The sequence below is a fragment of the Petaurus breviceps genome, unplaced genomic scaffold, assembly GCF_028583685.1.
Source record: "Petaurus breviceps papuanus isolate PSGF00001 unplaced genomic scaffold, PetGlider_PUasm1.0 173, whole genome shotgun sequence".
NCBI lineage: Eukaryota > Metazoa > Chordata > Mammalia > Diprotodontia > Petauridae > Petaurus > Petaurus breviceps.
Genome location: NW_027185759.1, coordinates 9,992,455 through 10,010,931, shown reverse-complemented (window position 1 = coordinate 10,010,931; position 18,477 = coordinate 9,992,455). Strand labels below are relative to the sequence as shown.

The following is an 18,477-nucleotide window of genomic DNA, read 5'->3' as shown; positions in this document are numbered from 1 at the left end:
CACCAGCTGCCCGATCTCTCTCTCTCTGTAGTGTTTGTGTGAATATAGATGTATAACTTATATCTTTAATTTGTAAGAATTTAAGAAAAAAGGAGGAGAAAATCCTAAAATTCTATTGAAAACTACATTTTTTTGAAAGAGAAGAATTCTTCTGGAAAACTGGAAAAGAAGGCCTCTATTTTGAATTATTTTGACCTAAAACCCTCGTCATGAAAGCATCTTTAACCTCTCTTATTACGAAAGAAGAAAAGGGCCAGTTTACAGGTGTTTCTAAGCTCTGGCTCGAACTGACTTTTCAGCATGACCTTCCAGAAGCTGCCAATCACCTGCAGACGCATTCCTTCAGATCCATCTCTCAGCTTCATTGGCCAAGCTCCAACTAAACTACCAACCTCCTTCACTCAGCAAGGTGACTCGGGGTTTGGCCATACGCCTGCCCCTACACCTCTCCCCCCTGCCAGGCACTCTCTGAGCCAGTCCCACTGACCTCCCAGCTGCTCCTTGTACAAGGCCCCCCCCATCTCCTGTCTCCGGTTTCTTCCTCTGGCTGTCCCTGGGGCCTGGGACACTCTCCCTCCTCATCCCAGCTGACATCCACGCTCCCCTGACGGATCATTCCTGGGGCATCCTCCTTGTGGCATATTAGGAAGTGGCTCATTTGCCTGCTGTCTTCCCGAGGAGGCGGGCAGGGCCTGCCTTGGCACCCTAGGGCTCTGCACAAGGCCTGGTGTGGATGCAGCAAGTGCTGAATAAATGCACTTTGGTAATGAGCTCAGAAGAGGTTCCAGAACTGGTGACCCGCCCCAGGAGAAGCCACGCTCTTCTCCTCAGATTTACCCAACGCAGCAGTTCAGGGGCACAGATGCTAACCCAGAAGGCCCAGGAGACCCCTTCAGCTTTTGGTCTGCTCTGGCCCCTTCCAGCTCCCCACCACTTCTGGTTTAGCCCACTGCCAACACTCCAGAGACGGCCATATTCTACCACTGTTTTCATTAAAATATTGGAAGAAGGAATAAGCAAGCCTCATTAACATCGTTCTTTTTAAAAATAAGAAATCCATTAAGGGGCGGCTAGGTGGAGCAGTGAATAGAGCACCAGCCCTGCAGTCAGGAGAACCTGAGTTCAAATCCGGCTTCAGACACTTAACACTTACTAGCCGTGTGACCTTGGGCAAGTCACTTAACCCCAACTGCCCTGCCTTCCCCCCTCCAAAAAGCAAAAGAAAAGAAATCCATTAAAATCAAACAAAACATAGAGGCCTGATCATTGTCAGCCTCTCTGCACAGAGCAGACAGGCTTGACTAGACAGTTCTTCAAGCATGAATGGGCACTTTTCTTCATGAAGTCCCTTCATGGAATCCCACCTCAGATGATGGAGGTAGAAACAATCTGGCTATAAGCCAACAGATCTGGCAGGAGCTTTCTCTGTTCTGCCCTGGAAGGTGGTGCAGTCACCCCAGGAAGGCCAGGGGAGGAAAAAGAGGCAGGGAAGAAAGGAAAGTCTTTTCTGGCCTGTCACAGGCAGGACAGCAGACAGTGCCCAGGTCACTGCCACCTGCCCAGGGTGGGGAGCGCTATCAGGAAGAGGATGGGCAGCCATGACTGCAGAGATGTGGCAGAAGAAGCACAGGGAGAAGGCGCAGGGAGCATGCCCCTGTTCATGGCCAGGACCAGAAGCAGAGAGAAACGAAGTCACCACTGGCACTGCCCAAGGAACAGGGGTGGAAAAAGTGGTGAGCCACTGCTGCCACTGTGCTCGTTAGAGGGGATGGATGGATGCAGGACCTGGGGGGCCAGGGCCTCTGAATCTCCTCCGGCCATCCCTGGTCTCCCACACTCCCACTCTGGGGTGGAAAGAGGCAGACACAAAGCAATAATAAAAACCTAGGCTGCCTCCCTAACAATGACCACGACTGACATTTATACAGTCCTTGACAGCTGGCAGAGCTCTTTAAGTGCGGCCATGAGGGGAGCTTCCTAAGAGCCTGGAGGATATCACAGAAGTTATCAGCTTTACAAATGAGGAGACTGAGGCTTGGTGCAATGACTGCCTGTGGCCACAGGCCTGGTGTGAGGGGCAGGATGTGGGCCAGGCCCCCTGACTCCAGACCCCACTCGGTTTAATGTACCGAGTGGCCTCAGGCCAGGGGCTGAAAACTGGCAGGAAGGAGCTCTGTGAACAAGAAAGGGAACCCAGACATTACTGGAAACAACAGCCCCTGAAGGTGGCAGGGGGTAACAAGCTCCTCCATCCCAAGCCTTAAGACACATGGCGGTAACCTCTAGAGACAGATTTATTCTCTGTCTCTCTCTCTCCTCTTTCTCATTTTCTCTCTCTCCTCTCTCTGTCTCTCACTTTCTCCCTCTTCTTTATGTCTCACTTCCTTTCTCCTTTCTGTCTCTCACTTTCTCCTCTCTCTGTCTCTCACTTTCTTTCTCTTTCTCCTCTCTCTCACTTTCTGTCTCTCACTTTTTCTCTTTCTCCTCTCTCTCTCACTTTCTCCCTCTTCTTTATGTCTCTCACTTTCTCTCTCCTTTCTCTCACTTTCTCTCCTCTTTATGTCTCTCACTTTCTCTCTCCTCTCTCTGTCTCTCACTTTCTCTCTCTCTTTGCCTGTCTCATGTGAGCACACACACACATATACACATACACACACAGAGGACAATACAGGACAGACTTTCTCTGTAGGAAGGGGAAGGAATCTTATCTTAACTCTAAGGTTATCTGTCTTTTAAGATATTAAAGAAATGGGGCAGCTAGGTGGTGCAGTGAATAGAGCACCAGCCCTGGAGTCAGGAGGACCTGAGTTCAAATCTGACCTCAGACACTTGACACTTAGTAGCTGTGTGACCTTGGGCAAGTCACTTAACCCCAAATGCCCTGTCCTCCCCCCTTCAAAAAGAAAAAAAAAATTAAAGAAAAATATTTTTTCTAGAAACAAGGGGGAGGGAATGTTCATCTGAGAGGCAGTAAATGGGGCAAAGAAAAATGTCATTTAAATCCTTCAGTATAAAAGAAACAACAGAAAAAAAATCCTACAAAACTGCATACTGACTCTGCATCAGAAGGAAAAGGAGAAAATACCAACAGGTGAGAGAAATCCCTCAAAGAGATTAAAGAAAGGTTCCAATTCAGCAAAATTTGTACAAAAAGCCAAGATAAAAAAAGGCCAGTTCACTGACACATAAGGCACAGAGCAAAGAATGAACAACCATCAAGGACAGAAGCAAACTGGGATAAGGAGGGGAGCATGGGGTGGGTAGCCAGGTGGCGCAGTGAATAGAGCACCGGCCCTGGAGTCAGGAGGTCCCGAGTTCAAATCCGACCTCAGACACTTAACATAAAAACTAGCTGTGTGACCGTGGACAAGTCACTTAAACCCAACTGCTCTCCCAAAAGCAAATAAATAAATAACTGATTGAGGAAGGGAGCATGAGGATAGATGGGCCTCGTTCCAAGCTACCCACTTGTTCCCTCCGCTAGCAGGTTCCCTGCCTCACTTAGCCTAAAAACAACCACTTTCCGGCCTACCATATCACACTGGGTTCCCACAGAACCTGCAGCACCCCACAGCCTTCAAATCTCTCTCAGAAGGTCTGCAGCCCAGTCAGGCCTCCCCCACTTTGTACTCGGAGAGTTGATTTTTTGATGCAATCCTAAGACTTTGCATCATTTTCAGAAAGTTCTTGCTTGATTCAGCCTAATGTTCTCACCTGTCAAGGTCTCAAATCCTGACCTAGTCACTGATTTTGTAGGTGAACCCTTCCATTTGGTGTCGTATATAAATCTGATGATGAAGCCGCCTATGCCTTTGTCCGTGGCCCAGCAGGGATGCCTGGGCACTCACTCGCTGTGGCAGGGTCATTTCCTACCACCTGAACCAGGAGTAAATGACTACGACTGGGGCCTGGCTTCCACCAGGCCTAGATCATTCTCGAAGCATTGCTGGGAAGCTCTGCCCCATCTGCAGCCTTGAACACTAGGGCATTGGCTGTCCTCTTCCTCAGCCTATCTCTGGTCTCCCAGGGGTGTTCAGAGACCAGCCAGGCCATATGATGGCTCCTTCAGGCCCCTAAGAAGGCTGAAGTGCAGCTAGACGCCCTCTCAAAGCCTCCTTACTTGTCTTGGGCACCAGCCCTCACTGGCCATCCTGTCTTTTTCAGGCCAAAGATCGTTCTCTATAGCAAAAGAGAAAAAAAGATGAAAAATCAGCCTTATGTAACTCTGCATCTGTTACCAACCACCACTGGCCCTTGGCTCTGGACAGCAGGTCTAGCTCTTCTGTGACCCTTTCCTGGGAGCCCCAGCCTGGTCTGATGCCACACCATCAGGTCCTGTTCTTCTATGCACCTGGACCCTCACCTCCCTTCCCTCTGCTCCTCAAGCCTTCTAACAATCCCTCTTCCCTGCACCTCTTTCTTCTGACATCTGACTTCCAGCTCTCCCCATGCCATCATTCCTAGCACTGACCAAAGGACCCTTGGAAAGCACAGCTCTGGCCATGTCACGTCTTTGCCCAAACATCTTCACTCCCTCCTTCATGGCTCTCGCCAATTTGGGGCGCCCTGCCTCCCTTCCATGCACTCGGATACATGATGCCTGGCCAGCCTCCAAAAGGCTCCCTTTTCCCAACTCTGCACTTTTGCTCACAAAGTTCCCTAGACCAGGCAGACAGAACTGCTCTAAAAAGACACGAACAAGGAGGAAATGCTGCTCCCCTACTGTCAACATTTGCTGAGGACTGACTCTCCAAAACCTGGTCAGGCCGAAGAAAGACGGCAAAAACAACAAAACTCCAAAATTCCTTAATTTTCTAACATAATAAAACTTGATAAAATCATGATGAAATCTGCATGGAAAAATCAACAGGCCAGAATCCCTTTCAAAGGGTTAATTTGAAAACAAAAAAGCTAAAGGACGATCTGACTGCTCAGGCATCTGATACTGGAGAAAAAATGGGAAACTGAAATGCTGGGAAGGAATATTTATCGACAAGTCCTCACTGAGCGTCTCCCACATGCCAGGGCCCGAATATAAAACCAAATACAGTAAAAAATAAACCAAACAAACCAATCAGGGCTTGGTTACCGATAAGCAATAAAGACAGGGGGAAATGATTCACTATCTAATACTCTTTGTTGGGAAAATTGCTTATAAAAATGGCAGAGAAACATTTTATATTTTTTATATCATAGCAGACCCAAGATAAATTCTAGCTTGATCACAAAATTAAACTAATGGGAAAAAAACTATTAAAGTGATTATTAAAAAGGGGATGAAGTACTTATTTCAATTCTGTAGGAATTGATATATGTATATATAATAAATATAATATAAATCATATATAAGTATATATGATAAATATAATATAAATCTGATATTTCAGATAAATTTTTAACTAGTAGAAAAATTACTAGGCAAAAAGTAGATACTTTTGATTATATACGAATAAAGTTCTTCATAACAAAAACAGTATAATTAAAATAAAAATCATAGACTGGGATAAATGGAACAGATAAGAACCAAGTATCCAGAATTTTTTAGAAAGTTGACATAAACATTCAACAACAGCATCCTTGAATAAAAAAATTCCACAGTGCCAGAGTGAAAGGCAAATGGTCAAATGATTTACAAAAGAGCATACACACACACATACATATACACACATACACGTTGCAAACACATTAGTTTCACTAACAAACACAAAAATACACATCAAAGCAACTTAAAGGTTCTATTTCATACCCATCAAATTAGCAAAAAAGACAAAATTCAGTACTGGTAGGGTTAGAGAAAACCAGGTCAGTGCATACATTGATGGTGGAATTGCAAATCAGTAGAGTAATTTTGGAAGTTAATTTGGTGGCAATACATCAATATTAACAGAAGTGATTATATCTTTGACCTTAGAATGCCATAAAAAACATGACAATAAGAGTATTGCCATCAGGAAAAAGTGAGATTTCTGTTAAATATTAGTGGTACATATGCCCATAGATAATGGAGAGAGAAAATAAGAAAGAGGGGCGGCCAGGTAGCACAGTGAGTAAGAGCACGGGCGCCAGTGTTGAGAAGACCTGGAGATCGAATCCCGGGCTAAGACACTTAGCACCCACCCAGAAACACCTGGCCGTGTAACCTTGAGCAAGTTACTTAACCCCGATTGCTTTAAAAAAAAAGAAAATAAGAAAGAGGCATTTACATTTTCAAGGAATCAGAAACAATTTAAATGTCTAACACCTGGTGAATGATTCAACTACGAATATTACAATGCCATTAAAATAAGTATGAGGAATAAAAGAAATTTTGAGTTATAAGGAATAATGAAAAACCCAAAACAGCAACAGAAACCAGAAGCTGAAGGACAGCATATGGACATCCTCACACATCGCGCCTCCCCGTGTGCACACACCACATGTGCACACATAGCTCTCACATACACATATGCAGACATGAGTATACACAATGACTGCCCATCAGGCCATAGAGGCACAGACACTGGGAGGGGAAGGCCATCACACAGAGGGAGTTGCTAGTGTGTTCCTGTGGCTGTGTCGGATATAAATCCGTGGTTACGTAGGTGGGAATAGCGGTACATGTTGGTCGCTTGTGTTGTTTCAAGCTCAGCTCATAAAACCCTGTGAATAAAGCAGGCCCTCCCTCCCTCTCTCCCCTCCCTCTCTCTCTCCCCTCCTTTTCTCTCTCCCCTCCCTCCCTCTCTCCCCTCCCTCCCTCGATCCCTTCCCTCTCTCTCTCTCTCCCCTCCCTCTCTCTCTCCCCTCCCTCCCTCTCTCCCCTCCCTCCCTCGCTCCCTTCCCTCTCTCTCTCCCTTCCCTCCCTCGCTCCCTTCCCTCTCTCTCTCCCTTCCCTCCCTCTCTCCCTTTCCTCTCTCCTTCTCTCTGGCCCTCCAAAGAAATGAGCACATTCACCTACCCTGTGCTCCCTGGTACCTGGGGTCTCTGTGCTGCTCATCTGCCTCCTGGCCAAGGTTCTTCAAGGTTGTTTCCAAGCTTTTCCCTGGGACAAGCTTTCTACCTGATTGTTAAGTAGTTGTACAGGAAGTGATTTCTAGGTCTGGAAAGTGCATCCTGGGAACTGTAGTGCTTTCTTCAAAAGATCATTCCCAAGGAGGGAGAACAATAAGCAATGGATGACGGCCAAGGGAGTCTGGGGGTGTGAAGGAAGGGCCCTCCATGGGCACCCTGGCACGAAGCCACTTCAGTGGGGCACAAACTAGCTGCCTTCTGCACTGCGGGAGATTCTCAGAAACAGCCTCTTCTGCTTCCTTCCAAAGGTCCCTGCAGGGCTCCCAGAGCTGGGCCCAAGGGCCCCAGTGGAGAGATCAGGCGGAGGGGGCTCTCGCCATTCATTCCTTCGCAGAGGCTGGGGAGGGGTCCAAGGGGAGCGCTGCAGAGATTTTCAGAGCTTCTTAATGCAGTGGTCAGTTTGACTGATTTTTCTCTTCTTCCTCTCCTTTTTGTCCTTTTAAAAATTACTTACACGGTCACACAATTGTTAAATGTCATATGATCAAATAAGTTAAAATGTGAAGCACTTTGGTAATCTAAAAATGCTATATGAATGCTGTTGCATCTTTTCTTTTGGCATGGTTCTCTGGGAAGGGAGGAGGAAGGCATGGGAAAATATAGGCAATCCACAAACAAAAGACAGCAGTAAAAAAACAAAAAACCCCCGAGCAGTTCCTGGTTGTTAATGATACCCTGAGTCTCAGCCACTAAATGACCAGCAATTTTGTATTTAAAAAGCACCCATGCACAAAACTGCCCCTCCCCCAAACGATACCATCAAACAATGTTTGAAGTTTTCTCTGCGAGTCACTGATTTTACGGCAGAAGGCAGGGAGCTTGGCTTCCCAATCACCTCTTTTTTTGGCCGTGTAGTCCTAGCTTCCCAGGTGACATCACAAGCTGAAACTGATCACTATCGGGTGAGGTGTGGAGGGGCAGGCAAACTTGAGGGTTCCCCAGATCATAGATTTTAAAATGGAAGGGCCTCCAGGGAGCTGATCTCCTTCCCTCAATTTACAGCTGAGGGCACTGGAGCCTCATCTCACCTTGGAAGGCCCAGGTCCCTGCCAGCACCATCTCTACCCACACTGAGGCTTGTGGAGCCCTGTCAGGGCACAGTGGTTTGCTCCCTCTACAATTACTTAGCATGTCCTTTGGGTAGCTTATACTGCATTGCCTGGCTCTGTGCTGTCATGAAATTATAAGCTCCTTGAGGACAAGGCCTGCTTTTGACTTTCTTTGACTCTCCAGTGCCCATCTGGAAGCAGGCCCTTTACAAATGCTCTCTGCTTCCCCCTTACAGAATGGAAGGTCTTTGAGGGCAGGGAGTGCTCCACTTTTGTCTTCATATACTCAGTGCCTAACACACAGTAGGGGCATTTCATAAATGTTTTCTGAATTATGTGCCAACATCTCTTGCAGAGAAATTCTATGGCTTTCACAATCCACAGGATTTCACAATTAGTGAGAAGAGCAAGGCCTCCCAGCCACTCAGGGCCTCTGCTGGCCGGGCTTGCCCTCATCATGCCTCTAGGGCCCATGGCCTCCATCAAGCCCTCAGTCCCACCAAGAAACTGCCCTCTCAAAAATAGCAGCACTCCCAAAGCCCAACCACAGGCTTTTTTCACCTGGCATTGGTCCTTTTAACTTTCTTTCAACAGGTGAAACTCTTAACTAACTCATTCTTCCTCAGTTCTTCTCCTTGCTGGTCCAACTATTGTGGAAGACAACTTGGAATTATGTAAGAAAAGAGACAAGATGAAAAAATCGAATCAAAGTCCTGACACGCCAGCACCCTGGCCTGCCAAAGAACCCAAACTGCCCACAGGGGAGTGGCCGTGCCAACTTAGTTAAGGATGTGGTGTCGCAGGCAGGCCTGGCCTCTGAGCCTGCTGCAGATACCCCCTGGCTGCGTGGGTCTGAGCCAGTCATTGAAGGCCTCTGGTCTCACATTTCCTGTAAAGTAAAGGGGCTGGACCCTTCCAGGGCTAACTGGATGATCCTGTCATCCTATGCAGTTAATCTGAGAATTCAAAGACAGTGAGCACTTAGACGAGCCGATGGTGAGAGAGGCAGGCCTAGTCCCATGTGCACAATGACTGATATACAAACGAAAAGAATACTCACTTGGGAGAATACGAAACCAGAACTAAATTCTGGGGAATGACAAGGACCCGTATGGGTTCAGGACGGACAATGAACTATCCCCCAGTCTGGCTGGCTGAGCCCGGCTGCGTGTGGGGGAGGTGTGAAGACAATCAGTGCACCTGCTTAACTGCTTTTCTTTAATACAAGGGAAGGTTCAGTGCTGGAAGGGAAGGGGTGGGCCAGCAGAGGGCGCTAGATCTGGTAAAAACACAAGCAAGCCACACAACTTAACCCCCAAATGCCAGCCTCCTTGGCTTCCTGGACAGGAAAGGAGCCTTAACGCTCCTACTGGCTCTTCCTCTTCTGTGTCACTGTGCTGTTTCTGCATCCTTCTAACCCTTGTAAGAGCCGTGCCTTTACATTCCTTCTGCAGTCCCCCCAGCCTCTTAAACTTTTCTCCCTTGGGAATCTTAGCAAATTTCATGGCTTCCAACTGCCACCTCCCTGTGAACAACTCTCAGCTCTCTCCTGAGCTTCAGACTGCCAGCCCATTATTTACATCCCCATAACTAATGTCACCCCATCATGTCAAACTCAACTCAACATGGCGAATACTAAAATGCTAATTTCCATCAGAACCCCACGAAACCAGTTCCTCCTCCTTAATGACAGTCCAAAGGCCTCTTGGCAGCACCTGTCTGCTCTTCTGCAGTGATGCCGTCATGCTCCCTATGCTCACAACCTCCCGGTCATTTCTCATTCCCTTGTCCTTGCCTTCGAGATAGCCAGTTGGCCCCAACTTAGGTTGAGTTTTCCTTCACCAACTTGTGACAATGCCTTCCTCTCTGTTTACATTGCCACAACCCTAATGGATATCCTTATCTCTTCATTCCTGACTTCAACACTCAATCCACACAAACACCTATATGACTGGATGCCAGAACATGATACTAGGCATTCCAATTGTGAAAACAAGATTCGATAAAAAGTAATTCCAACTCTCACCAACTATGGGAATGAACTACGACATAAATCATCATGGCACACAAGACAAAGCCACACCAGAGGTGCTTCTAGGCTCTCCCTCAGTAATCCCACCTCTTTGGAGGTCCACTCTGTCCAATCTACCACCCAATCAAAATTCTGGCAGCTACTGTCAACTAAAAACAAGGTAGCTACTGTCAGCTAAACTCTAGGACGCTCCCTTCAGAGTTCAGTCTCAGTCCCGCTCTCCTCCCCACCTCCTGCCCTCATAACAGGGGTCTTCAATACACATATAGAAATACCCCAACCTACCAGTTCAACTTGCTCATTTCCATGACCAATTCCTCCGCCCACCTCGTCTGCCCCTGGAGATGGCCACACCCTTTGGGGCCAGCGACTACAAGTGTTCCACTTTCATGTTCATGAACTCTGGAATTCCCTTAGCTGATCAAAAATCTGTTGTTATTCCATCTCTCCCTCTGCCTTGCTCCCAAACCTTGTTCTTCCTCCTCAATGGGATTTTCAGGACCTCCACCTCTTAGATTTTCCCCAGGCTATCACTTCTACACTGGTTATACTTCCCCTTTCCCCATCTTGACCCCTTGGGGAACTGGTTCAATCCTACACTGTCCTCTTGTACCTTGCCATCTTGTCCTGTCATTGATCTTATCTTGTCAAACCCCAAACTTGGGTTTCTCCCCCCTTGGGATGTACTCACTTCTCCTCACATGCTGATGAATGAAGTTGGGGAGAACCATGAAACCATGTTCGGTGGATCCACTACTGAATGGATCCACTGAATCCATTCAGTGGATTATCTAAATTATCTAATCTCCTCAGGGTCTTCACAATAGTAAGACAATCCTTTTATACTCCCCCATCCCACTCCCACAAGGTGGAGGACACAGAAGATACAAGGGGTGTGAGGAGGGATTACAATGTTCAGAAAAGGTGCCTCCCCCTCTCCCCATTCTTTCAACTGAGAACCTTGCCTCTTATTTCACTGAAATACTGAGGCCAAGGGTGAATCTACCTCCAAACAGGAAATAAAAACAATAATCAGGAATCATGCCCAACTGTATGCGCATAAATTTGACAATCTTAGTAAAATGTGTGAATATTTACAAAAATATAAGCTGCCCAGACTAACTGAAGAGGAAGTAAACTACTTAAATAACCCCATCTCAGAAAAAGAAATTGAACAAGCCATCAAGGAACTCCCTAAGAAAAAAATCTCCAGGGCCAGATGGCTTTACTAGTGAATTCTACCAAACATAAAGAACAACTGACTCTAATACTTCACAAACTATTTGGGAAAATTGGAGAAGAAGGAGTCCTACCAAATTCTTTTTATGACACAAATATGGTACTGATACCTAAATTGGGAAGAGAAAAACAGATAAAGAAAATTACAGACCAATTTTCCTTATGAATATAGATGCAAAAATTCTAAAAAAGTATTAGCAAAAAGTCTACAGCAATTCATCACTAGAAGAATACACTCTGATCAGGTAGGATTTATTCCAGGAATGCAAGGGTGGTTCAGTATCAGGAAAATTATCAGTATAATTGACCACATCAACAACAAAACTAGCAGAAACCATATGATTATCTCAATAGATGCAGAAAAGGCTTTTGACAAAATACAACACCTATTTCTATTAAAAACACAGAAAGTACAAAAATCAACAGAGTCTTCCTTAAAATAATAAGTAGCATCTACCTAAAACCATCAGCAAGTATTATATGTAATGGGGATAAACTAGAAGTATTTCCAATAAGATCAGGGTGTCAAACAAGGATGTCCACTATCACCCCTCTTATTCAATTTTGTACTAGAAATCTTAGCAGTAGAAATAAGAGAAGAGAAAGAAATTGAAGGAATCAAATTAGGCAAAGAAGAGACTAAGCTATCACTCTTTGCAGATGATACAATGATATACTTAGAAAATCCTCGAGAATCAAGTAAAAAACTACTTGAGATAATAAACAAATCTGCCAAAGTTGCAGGATATAAAATAAGTCCCTGGCATTCCTATATACCTCTAATGAAATCCAACAGCAAGAGATAGAAAGAGAAATCCCATTTAAGGTTAGTGTAGACATCATAAAATATTTGGGAATCTACCTGTCAAAACAAATCCAGGACTTATATGAACACAATTACAAAACACTTCTCACACAAATAAAGTCAGATCTAACTAATTGGGAAAACATCAATTGCTCATGGCTGGGTAGAGCTAATATAATAAAAAGACAATTTTACCTAAATTAAATTACATATTTAGTGCCACACCAATCAATCTACCAAAAAATTACTTTGTAGAGCTAGAAAAAATAATAGCAAAATTCATTTGGAAGAACAAAAAGGTCCAGAATATCAAGGCAATTAATGAAAAGAAATGCTAGGGAAGGTGGCCTGGCCATACCAGATTTTAATATGTATTTACAAAGCAGCAGTTCTCAAAACTACTTGGTACTAGTTGAGGAATAGAGTAGCGGATCAATGGAATAGACTGGGTACATGAGACACAGCAGTCAATGACTACCGTAATCTACTGTTTGATAAACCCAAAGACCCCAGTTTTGGGGATAAGAACTCACTATTTGACATAAACTGCTAGGAAAACTGGAATATAGTATGGCAGAAACTGGGCATAGACCATTATCTAATACCATATACCAAAATCAAGTCTAAATGGGTGCATGATCTAAGTATAAAGGCTGATACTGTAAGCAATCTGGGAGAGCAAGGGATAGTTTACTTGTTAGATCTATGGAGAGGGGAAGACTTTATTACCAAACAAGAGTTAGAGAGCATTATAAAATGCAAAACGGAGAATTCTGATTAAATTGAAAAGCTTCTGTACAAATAAAGCCAATGTCACCAAGATTAAGAGGGAAGTGAAAAATTGGGAAAGAATCTTTACAACCAATGTCTCTGATAAAGGCCTCATTTCTAAAACATACAGAGAATTGAGTCAAATCTCTAAGAATACAAGCCACGCCCCAATTGATAAATGGTCAAAGGAGATGAGCAGGCAGTTCTCAGAAGATGAAATTAAAGATTATCTATAAGCATATGAAAAAAATGCTCTAAATCACTATTGATTAGAGAAATGCAAATCAAAACAATTCTTAGGTACCACATTTCACAGGCCAGATTGGCTAAGATGACAAAACAGGAAAATGACAAATGCTGGAGAGGATGTGGAAAAATTGGAACACTAATGCATTGTTGGTGGAGGTGTGAACTGATCCAGCCATTCTGGAGAGCAATCTGGAACTATGCCCAAAGGGCTATAAATAAGTGCATACCGTTTGACCCAGCAATACCACTTCTAGGGTTGTATCCCAAAGAGATCAGAAAAGTGGGAGGACGACCAGTATGTACAAAAATATTTATAGCGGCTCTTTTTGTGGTGGCAAAGAATTGGAAATCAAGGGGATGCCCATCAATTGGGGAATGGCTGAACAAGTTGTGGTATATGCATGTAATGGAATACTACTGTGCTATAAGAAATGAGGAGCAGATGGACTTCATATTTACCTAGAGAGACTTATACAAACTGATGCCGAGCGAGAAGAGCAGAACCAGGAGAATTCTGTCCACAATCACAGACACAACGTATGTGTGACGACCAACATCAATAGCCTGGGCTCCTCTCAGCAATGTGAGGCTATAAGACAACTCCAAAGGCTCATGACTGAAAGAGACTCACATCCAGAGAAGGGGATGCGGAGTCTGAGTGCAGAGGGAAACAAACTACTTGTTCTCTTTCTTTATCTTGTGTTTCCTCTTTCCCATGGATCATTCCATCGCTTACAATCCTTCTGTACAACCTGACTAATGATTAATGTGGACATATTTTGTAGATCCTGTATTCAAGTGCATGCTGCCATGATGGGGGGGGGGGACAGGGAGGGGAAGAAAACTTAATGTTGTAAACTAAAAGCAAAAAAGTAAACAAACAAAAAAAGAAAAACTGAGGCCATTCAGAAAGCTCCCTCTTAGCCCCTCTATCTCATTCTACATTACTGAGATGCTTTCCACAATCCCCTCCTCCCATCTCCCATAAGTGGCCCATTTCATTGCCAGGAGAAACCATTCTTCATGCACAAGGGATCCTATGCCATTCCCTAGAGGAATGCCCCCTCTGCCCTCTGTCCTCTTGCTAAAACATTCAATCTCTTTCAGTAATTTCCCTACTGCCTACAAATGTATCCATGTCTCCCTCTTCTTCAGAAACCCTCCCTTGCTCTATCTACCCCCACTGGCTGCAATCTCTTAGCTTTCTTTCCTTTTGTGGCTAAATTCCTTGAGAAGGCCATATACACTAGCTGCCCTCCCCTTCCTCTCTCACTCTTTTCATAACCCTCTGCAGTTTGCCTGCAGACTGATCTCTCCCAAGTTACCAGTCATCTCTCCACAGCCTCCAATGCTCTCCATCACCATCTTCTCCTTGATACTCGCTTTTAGGTTTTCACGACATCTCTCCTGCCTGGCTCTCTGCCTGCCTGTCTGACCCTCCCTCAGTTTCCTTTCCTGGAGCTTCATCCAGCTAGGCAGGGGCGTCCCATGCTCAAATGTTTTCTCCTTTGACACTTTCACTCGCTGATCTCATCTGTTCCTATATCTTCAATGATCATCTCAATGCCGATGATTCCCAGACTGACTTGCCTAGCCCTAATCTCTCTCCTGACTCCCAGTCTCCTATCTCCACTGCCCACTGAACATCTCAAAGATTGAGTTCTGTTCTCAGAGACATATTGAACTCACCGCCCCCAACACTGCCCTCTTCCTCATAACCCCAGCCGTTGAGGCTCCTAATCCGGCCGTCGTCCTCAAGGCCTCGCTCTCCCGCGCTCCCGCCTCTGATATGGTGCCAAGCCCTGCCAATCTTACTTTCCAAACATCTCCCACATATGTCTCTTTCCCTCCTCATGTGGGTCTGTATCCCCTCAAGTCTGGACTACTGAACCGGCTGCTGGTGAGTGTCCCTGCCTCAAGGTTCTTAGCTCTCCAGCTGGAAAAGTGATCTTCATAACGTACGTGTCTGACCCCCAAACTCCAGCAGCCCCACATCATGCTCAGGACAAGCTGGCCCCCTCCAGCCTCACTCATGCCCCTGGGCTCTGGGATCCACTGTCATGGGCCCCTGTGCTGCTCCTGCCATGGCTTGGTACCCTCACTGGCTTATGCCCAGGCCTGGGACGCTCTCCCTCCTCACCTCTGACTCTTGGCTGCTTCCCTGGCCTCCTTCAAGTCCCAGGTCAAACCTCACCTTCTACGAGTAGCCTTTTCCAAGTGCCTTAATGCTAGTACCTCCCTTCTGTTGGTCAATACTGCATCTGTACATTGTTGTTTGCATGTTCTTCCCCCCTGGATTGTGAGCTCCTTGAGAGCAAGGCCTGCTTTTGTCTTTCTCTGAATCCTCTGGTGCTTGGCACAGTGCCTTGTACATAGCTGGAGCCTAACCAATGCTCATTCCTCTCCCTGTCGAGCTCTGGACTTCCTCAACCATGCTCCCAGCCTGAACCTTCACTGGTTCCTCTCTACACTTCCAACCCTAACCCCCCACCCTCTTGGGCTTTCTTTTATGTGTTGTTTACCCCCGATAGAATGTAAGATCTTTAAGGGCAGGGCCTATCTTTTTTTCTACTTGTGCTACTATGCTCAGCACAGTACCTGGCACACAGTCAGTGTTTAATAAATGCTTGTTGATTGACTCATGGACAAATGAAGTGCTAGATCAGGGTCACGAGAAAGGTCACTGCTAGCTGTGAGGGCCAGCTTTACAGAAGAGGCGGTATTTGAGTTAGGCTTTAAAGAATGGATAAGAATTCCACAGGTTCATAGGGGGAGAGGAATGGGTGAGGCAGAGGACAAAACATGAGTAAAAGTGTGTTCGTGTGAAGGTGAAGGGTATATACAAGGACAGGTGAATGGTCTGGTATGGCTGGGCCATGAAGTACATGGAGAGGAATGAAAGGGAAGAAGGCTAGAGAGGTCAGGTGGCCCCGGGTTGTAGAGGACATGGAAGATCAAACATACAGATCCACACATGAAGAGAATTCTTTTGGCAACAGGGTGAAGGATGGACTGGGAGGAGGGAGAGAAGCAGGAAGAGCTGCCAGGAAGCTCTGGAAAGAGTTCACATGGTGAGTAATGATGGGCTGCCCTACAGTGGGGACAATGGGAACAGGAGGGGATGGATGCCAGAGAGATCACAGAAACAGAATCATGAGGACTGAGTCAGAGAAAACATGAAGGTCTGAGACATGGAAGACTGTGGGGAGATGGCATCCTTGACTGTCCAGTCAGCAGGCGGATCGCCACAACAGCCTACTAGGAATGATCTCCTTGCCTTGGGATCTCCCCCACAATTCATTTGATACTCTTCCCAACAACCATAATTATCTTTTGGAAAAGCCAATTTCACTTGGTTTGAAATCTCCTGTAAGGCCCGCCTGTCCCTGACAAGACCCAGTCCACACTCAGCATTCTCAGTCCTGTACAGTCTGCCTCAAGGTACTTTTCTGGCCTTATTCCACCACTGTCACCTTGCTCCAGTCTCATCAGTCTGCTCAGAATCTTTTACAATGTCCTATCGTCCTCTTCTCTTGGTCTGTCTGAATCGTGTGAGTTCCCCGATGTGGATGATCCTTCTACTCATGTAGATAGTAGCCCTTCCATATCTGACTTCCTGAGCTTCCAAAACCAACACCCACACACCCGCCACCTAGCACTTACCTTTCTAGACTAAGTCTCTCTTGGCCAGATTCGGTCTTTGGGCAATCGTGCATTTGGGGAGCCATAACTGCACCCTTGCCAGTTTGGTGGGCCACACCAGAACTTAGATACTGGTAGCACAGCCTAGAAAACTAAAAGCTGGCCAGTGTTTACTCTAGAACAAGCTGAAGACTTTGGAGTTACAAATTAGGGCACGATATTGCAGAATGCTGTAAAATGGCTAAGGAAAAGGAGGGAGGTAAAGTCTGTTCAAACGCATAAACATGATGCAATGAAGAATCAAGGTGTGCTCAATTCTTCCTGAATGCACATGATTCTAGAAACAAAGGCCAAATTAGAAGGTGTCACTCAGCTGGCATCCCTGTCTGTTAGAGGGCTTTCAAGAAACGTGATACCACAATGCCATAGTTAGTAAAGCTTTTGGTAATGGAGTTATTTTGTGATAAAGTTATCAAAGAAAAGTTAGTGTTTTTAAAAAAAAAAAACACTTTGAAAAATCATTCAAAGCAACTGTAGGAAAAATCATACAGCTCAATGAGGAAGGTCTACAGAACAAAAATATATCTCCATTCAGAGTAAACGGGGGAAGGGATGAGAGGAGCCTTGGTTTACAGTATGTGGGTGTAGGTGGGTACGGGTGCCCATGCAGGTAGGCTTGCCTTAAATCAGCCCTTTACCTTCAATATAGCCTTCTTAGGGAGTCACAGAGCTAGGGGTGGGAGTGGGGGGGGGGGAAGAAGGTGGCTCTGAAAGACTGGTCCTTACTAGCTCTGCCCCAATGCAGACATCAGAGGCTGGCTGGCCTTCGGTTTCTGAAGGTCTAAGACATTGTCTTCTTTTCTCCCCAGACCTGCCCTCTTCCTCCAATTTTCCTATGTATCAGCAAGATTTCTATCCTTCCCTCCCTACTTTTTAACATCTCCTCCCATACCAGGGCTCCTAAATGACTACTGTATTTCCCACCATTCCTGATATTCTTGTTTTTAGCAATGAATATTGTATTGGCATCCACAGTACCATGCCTCCCTAATTCCTGCTTTTGACTTTTGGTAACAGTTTCTCACCAAGCATAAAGATGAAATACACTCTATTATATGTGGAGTTGTATTTCTCTCTAAGTTTTCAGGCTTTTCACTTCTGAAAAAAAAATTTATCCAGTAGCCTTGAAACAGTATCAGTAAAATGATAATATAGTATACAATAGCCTTTACAAGTGCTGGTAGCATTTTATAAATATTGTTTACCTTTTTCTTAGGACATTTCCTAATTTTGTTGTGTACTGCATTCACTCTTAGATGCAGTCCTTAAACTATCCCCCTCCCACTGTAGGCACTCATCAGAACCTGCTGAGGCATCGGTTAGTTTTGCAGAACTTCTCTTTTCCCCTTTCTTTTCTGCTCTTTATTATAAGGGATGACTTGCTAGGTGGGATGGGAGCATACTAGGAAATGAAGCGAGAATGAAATCAAAAGATACCAATAAAAACTCAAGTATAGTTCCCCTTCAACGAGTATTCCTGGTATGACCACTGGAAACTTCCAACCCATAGATCATTCATCACAGCAAAAGCATTACTGTTACAGTCCCAACTCTCCTCCAGGTGAACATCAAGCTTTTACCAG

At 45.4% G+C, this 18,477-nt stretch overlaps 1 protein-coding gene across 4 annotated transcripts in view; it reads right to left on the bottom strand.

The window, feature by feature from the left end:
• THAP4 (THAP domain containing 4) overlaps positions 1-18,477 on the bottom strand; it is a 62,039-nt gene that overhangs the window by 27,757 nt on the left and 15,805 nt on the right. The window contains exon 1 of one of the 4 annotated variants that reach the window (XM_069083354.1): positions 6,952-7,060. The exons of the other annotated variants lie outside the window; for them this stretch is intronic. Coding sequence (XP_068939455.1) covers positions 6,952-6,973 — 22 coding nt within the window. The 5' untranslated portion in view covers positions 6,974-7,060. Of the gene's footprint in view, positions 1-6,951; positions 7,061-18,477 lie in introns of those variants that run through there. 4 annotated transcript variants of the gene reach the window in all.